The following is a 6,362-nucleotide window of genomic DNA, read 5'->3' on the forward strand; positions in this document are numbered from 1 at the left end:
ATAGTGGTTTTGCATTGGAATTTAGATGCTAAAATCGCAGTGAAGTGGTGCTTTCAAAGCCACAGCCAACAGGGGTTATAAATGAGATGTGCAGTGGTAGTTGGCTTATTAATGTTTCAATTTCGAGTAGCATTTCGAGGTAGAAAGGCGGTGTTGGTGTTTCATAATGGGTTTTTTTTAACCCACATTATTTTTTTCCCTCTCATAAAATTCTTGCAATTTTTTTATTCCATTTGTTTTATTTTATTTTTGTTTTTGCCTATGGAAGCTAGCCCAACGAGCACAGTTGCCCTTACATTGTCAGCCAGAAGAAAAATGTGCCCGTTTGGTTTAAAAACTCTTTTCTGTTTTTTTATACCTTTTTTTTTCTGTTTGATATCTATTTTCATTTTTTTTTTATTTTTTCAGTGAAAAAAACCTTGTTTGATGGATGTAAATTGTTTCCAAACGACATTAAGTGGTGGTTGTTTCTAGTTCTTTTAGGTGCAAAACAAAAAGTGTTTTTTATTTCTATTTTTAAACTGTTTTTAGCTTTTGAAATCATGAATAAATTTATGCAAATCCAATATCCACACCAAGACTCACACCTTTGAGCTAAGACACAAAACAAAGTAAGAGGATGAAAAAAAAAACTCCTAGTTTTTCTTTTTGTAATGTTTGTTTTATAGATAATTTTCAAAACTTAAAAGATTTTGGATGAGAAATTGCTTTTAAAATTAAGAAAATGAGAATGCGAAAAAGAATATCAACCAAATTTTAGTGTCACTACGCTGTCCTACTCATACATATTGCTCAAAGGTAGTGCGTGGCGTTCTGAGTTGAACCTTTTCACTAGCCCACAAGTGTTAAACTTTTCTTTCCTCTATATTTGATTGTATAAAAAGTAAGAAAGAAAAGAAAATGTATATATAATGTCATAAATATCCCTAATAAAAGAAGTATGGAAAACCAAGAATAGAAGTCTTCCTAGTATAAAACCCATCATTCTCTTCTCATTCCATCCATTTGAATGGATTAAAAAAATAGTGGGTTGAACTTATTTTTTTACATTATCTTCCCTCGTCACATCACTCTAAATGATAGATGGAATGTTTTTATCAATTTTTTTCCCTATTGCTCCATGTACCTTCCATCCATGTTCTCTTTTAGAAGAAAAAAATAGTTTTATACTTTAATAGCAAACCATTCAATTTATTTTGTATTTCTAGGACAATACATTACTACAAAAAATATTAATTGTCATTAATCATAACTTTAGTTAATTATAGTGATATTGTCATTGTCACATCAAGTGTTATTATTATGAATTAATAATTATTATTTATCATCTTTATTATCATTATTGTCATCTATCACCATTTCATTATATAATTATAAACATTATTATCACTAATCACTATTATTATTATTATTATCATCATGATTATATTATCATCACGATCACTTGTTAATTATTATCATAATTATCATTATGAGTCAATCATCATTATCATTAATCAACTTTCTTTCATTTCTAAATGAGATCGTGATTTATCTATTTTGAATTTAAAACATAATATTCAAAATTAAAAAATGAAAGCAGTATAACATTAAAATTGAAATTATTAAACTGACAATTATTCTAAATAGGACCTCATTCAAGTTAGTTTCTCTAAACACATTTTTATTTTGAAATTAACATTATAAAAACTTGCAACAATTTCAAATACCATCCCGTTTTATAACAAAAAAAAAAAAATCCCGTTCACCTCTTCTGGTGTTCTTTGTTCCCTTTTTTATTGGAGTTTGTCCACAATGTCTATAGCCTGAAGCACTACAAGTCTACAGCCAGTGTTGCCTGGAATGGCTGTGCATTGTTTTAATGGACCTGCAGGCGTCCGAAATCAATTCAATGTTATTAAGGGGTCCTTTGTGCATTTTTCTTTTATAAAACAAAGCGCTCAAGAGTCAAGAATAAAAAATGTGTAAAAAAATTATTTTGAAGTAAAAAATTTATAAAAAGCAAATTTTTCGTTTGGTTATTTTTGTAGAGTTTTAATTTTTTTTTTCTTTTTTAGAGTTCAATGATCATGTATAATTTTACATCGTTGGGATTAATGATATGACATTTAAAATAATTATTATAAAAATAATTAATCTTATCGTATATTGTGTATTGTAATTGGATGTAAAACTTTTTATAATGTGTATAATATTTTATAATTATATATATGGAGAAAAATAAGTAATTAAACACAATTTTACTTGGTGTCTGGAGAACGAAAAATCGGTGCAAGGGAGGCTTAAATAAAATCGCTGCAAGATTACACTTTAATAAAACGGGGCAAGCAGAGTCCTCTAACTAAAATGATCCCACAGAAGATTAACCAGAATTGGTGTAGTGTGTTGGATGCAAACACCTTAAGAGTTGCCAAAAAAAGGACAGGATTTGGAAATAGGAATAAGAACGGTGGATGAGCAAATCCAAGCAATGCCACTTTTTCTAGGCAAGACTACAAGACAAGTGTAAACTAGTCTTCCAAAGATAAAATATAATAACTGATAGCTGTTAAAGACTAATTAATTAAGCAGCATCAATATTCTTCAAATTACCACACAAGTTATACTCCAGAACATTAGATGGCACATCATCTTTCGGAGGCAGAGGAGCCATAGTTCCCGCACAATTCTTCCTCCCACAAACATACTTGCTAAGAAACCGCACGCGTGGAAGGTCACTTTTGTTTTCTCCACCATCCCAATTCTCTTCAATCTTGCACGTATCACATCCACAACTGAAACCACAATTTGTTCGAATTTTAAAAAATTCTTATAAAATATTGATAATCATAAAAAATACATTATCTTAAATTATGGATAAGAGTTTTAGAAATATTTATATTTATAATGATTGATCAAACAAATACAATGAAATATAAGTATAAGTATGTAAATGATTTATAATTTATGTGTTATTCTTAGAATCTATTGTGCAATATTATAAAAATAACGAATAATCAATTAATAACAGGTAATCACATAATTTGATCACAAAATAAAATTCTTTAATGATAAATAACTAATATAATTATATTATAATATTAAGTCACATTAATTATTGGAATAAATTTTTTTAACATATTCTTCCATTAAGATCCTTTTCCTTGTACAATAGTCCCTACCAATCCTGAAATAGCTGATGCAACCCTCTTTCCCCTCATCAACATCCTCAATCAACCTTACAATAATGTTAGTACTGCTGTGTTCATAATCATCATTAGTACTGTCCACATAGTCAAACCTGCATGCAGTGGGAACACAGTCATGGTTAAAGATCGTGGCTTTGGGGTTAAATAGCATAAGCCTTAATGGATCTTTGAGGACCATCAGGGAAATAAGGGTCCATTAAGCAAAAAGAGTTGAGTCTATCCTTTGCAAGAAGTTGTGCAATGAGATCCACATAGAGTTGAGCCTGGGGTGGGAAAAGAGGTGAGATTAGAGAGTGAAGAAAGTTAGCAACTTCAAGAATAGGATCATCTGGGGTGCTATGAAGAGAAAAAAAAAAAGGTGTAAATATCAGAAAGGGTGTGAAGGAAGAGGTTGTGAGAAGCAACAATGAGACGAGCTTGGACTTGACGTCCTGGAGGGTGTTGTTGAAGAACTAGTGTTGAATTAGGGTGTTGTTGAAGAGATGTGAGTGCTTTGCATACCCAAGTGGCGTGTGAGGATTTGAGTGCAAGGGAGAGGCACTTCTGGGAGCAAAAAAAGTGGTTTGAGCAAGAAGGGCATGGGAAAGTACTATTGCGAGAGGGTATGATTCTGAAACAATGGTGGCAGTAAGTGAAAGGTGAAGAAGAGGGTGCAAAGAGAGGAGGAGAAGCTGAGTATTTGGCTTGCTTTTAGAGGCTGTGATGCAGCAAGACCTCTTCCTTTGCCAAGTATTTGTTCCATCCTCAAGAGAGACCTTGAATCAGCCATGGAAACAAACAAAACCTTCACTGCCTAACTATAGAATAGCATTATATTGTTTTCTTTTGTACAGTTTAATTATGAGAGTCTTAAATATATAATTATATTAAATATTTTTTTAAAAAAATTGTTATTCATATAGATTTGACATTCTGCATCACACTTAAGAACAACTCCAAAACAATTGCTTGTCTCAATTTCTTAAAGCATCTGCAAGCCAGCAATGTAATTTGAAGTTCTTATATGGGTCTCATTAGACACCACTTATCTATTTATTATATTCAAGAACCTTACATATCCAATTTAGTAGATCTAAACATTTTATTAAATGGGTCTCATAAATAATCACACATAATTACATTTTATTATTTTTCCACATAATTACAAATATATAGGTCCCAATTTTTTTTTCATGATCAATGCTTGTATGAGGACCTAGTCCTAATTAGGATTCTACTTCAATAGCTGATACTCAACAAGTACTAATAATTAAGATTAATTATTCATTATGATTGTTACATTTTAAAAAAAATAAATGATGAGGATGAATAATAATTTAAAATTGACAAATATATTAATTTGTAATATTTTTTAATTGAATGATAAAAAATTGAAGATAAAATCATTTTATTAAAAAATGTTAGTGTATATGAGAGTATAAATCTCTCTAAATTATATATTTATAATCTCTTTCTATATATTTATATTAAAAAATTAATTAAAATGCATTTATAATCTCATTCATTATAAATTATGATTTGATTAAAATTAATAATTTAAAAAAGCAGTACTTTTTAATTAATTAACAGTATCCTTAAAACACAAATACGTCGACGTCTAGAGACAAGGAGACACAGATTACTGCATATCCAAAAGCGAGGAAGTGGATCGGTTAACCAGATAGATATCCTTCACAACACAACCTTATCCTTTGGAAGTTGGAACTCACTCTTAATCCTATGTCTTAACTCTTACAATCCTAATTCACACCCCTTTCTTCTCAAAACAAAACATGTCTCACACCCCACCCTACAAATCCTGAACCATCAACACAACATCATAATGGTTGCAACTGCCGCTACATTGTTCAATCCACAACATCTTCACACGGTTCTCTCTCCCTCTCCACTTTTCATTTTTATTTATTTATTTATTTATTTTAGGAGAATTATATGATCAGATGAACCCTAGAAAACATTCAATCCATTATTCCCGTTCATCTATTTGAGAAACAAATTGCTTCCAGCTAAAATTTCTATGGCCAATTGGGGTTTCTTCTGTCTGTTCATAACTTTAGAAATTAATTATAATCGTTGTCTAATTTTGTGTGTACGATTCTGATTGCTAAATTATTTAGTGCAGCATGGTAGGGTTAACATATGGGCACCAAGAAGGATTAGCTACCTAAGCGGAAATGTGAAGTCTAAGTTCCCTTTTCATAGATCAGAAATTCATCATCAGGTTCATTACTTTTCACACATTGCACCCCTAGGTGCAACCTTTAAGGAACCCAAGGGGTTTGGACCTACCCCAAGGAAAAGGAAGAAGAGCAAGAAGATGAAAAAGGACTATGGAGAAGGTGAAGATGAAGAAGAAGAAGAAGATGAGGAAGAAGAGCCAGACAGGGGAGTTATTCCTGAAGTAGTGACCAACAGAATGATGAACAGGATGGCAGTGTCTGTAGGGATTCCACTGGGTGTTGGGCTTTTGTTTTTCCCATTATTTTACTATCTCAAGGTTGGGTTGAAGATTGATGTGCCCACTTGGGTGCCATTCATTGTGTCATTCTTTTTCTTTGGGTCTGCTCTGTTGGGTGTGAGTTATGGGATTGTGTCCTCCAGCTGGGACCCACTGAGGGAGGGTTCCTTTTGGGGTTGGACTGAAGCCCAAAAGAATTGGCCTGTGTTTTGGCAGTCCTTTAGAGGTGGTGGTGGTTCAAGGAAGAATTAGCCCATTCTTTCTTTAGCCTTTAAATGGTTTTTTGTTTTCATGTATATTGTATCTTGCCAGCATTTAGAGCTTGTTTGGCATTAGTTATAAAACATCTCTAAAATTCTCTTCTCTCTTGTTTGGTAATTGTGGTGAAAATTAGATTATAATCGTAGATTATTTATATTACAAACAAAATAAATAATTAAACAAAATTTTGGAGATTATGGCTAAAAGCTAGTAATAGATTATGATGATTTTTTTTTTGCACTTTTAATCTTTGTATTTCATTATACGTGTGATTTTGATTCCCTAGCTAGTTTTGATTTGATTGCTCATGTTTAGTTTTAATAGTTTCTCAATAATTTAAGTCTATTACTTTAAACTTCTACACGATAGTTAACAGAGATGTAACATAGGTGTAATCTATCACTGGGTTTTTATAGATTTGAGAATGAAAAATATATAAAATAATCAAGTAAAAA

The 6,362-nt window shown here is 31.3% G+C and overlaps 1 protein-coding gene and 1 pseudogene across 1 annotated transcript; one reads left to right on the forward strand and one right to left on the reverse strand.

Moving 5' to 3' along the window:
* Window positions 1-2,563: 2,563 nt before the first annotated feature.
* Window positions 2,564-4,268, reverse strand: LOC114368507 (annotated as a pseudogene).
* A 528-nt stretch (window positions 4,269-4,796) lies between these two features.
* Window positions 4,797-6,011, forward strand: LOC114425809 (protein PAM68, chloroplastic-like). Its single transcript, XM_028392775.1, has 2 exons — window positions 4,797-5,058; window positions 5,311-6,011. The coding sequence occupies exons 1-2, from the start codon at window positions 5,011-5,013 to the stop codon at window positions 5,896-5,898; spliced, it is 636 nt and encodes a 211-aa protein (XP_028248576.1). The 5' UTR covers window positions 4,797-5,010; the 3' UTR covers window positions 5,899-6,011.
* Window positions 6,012-6,362: the final 351 nt, after the last annotated feature.

The sequence above is a fragment of the Glycine soja genome, chromosome 9 (genome assembly GCF_004193775.1).
Source record: "Glycine soja cultivar W05 chromosome 9, ASM419377v2, whole genome shotgun sequence".
Lineage (NCBI taxonomy): Eukaryota > Viridiplantae > Streptophyta > Magnoliopsida > Fabales > Fabaceae > Glycine > Glycine soja.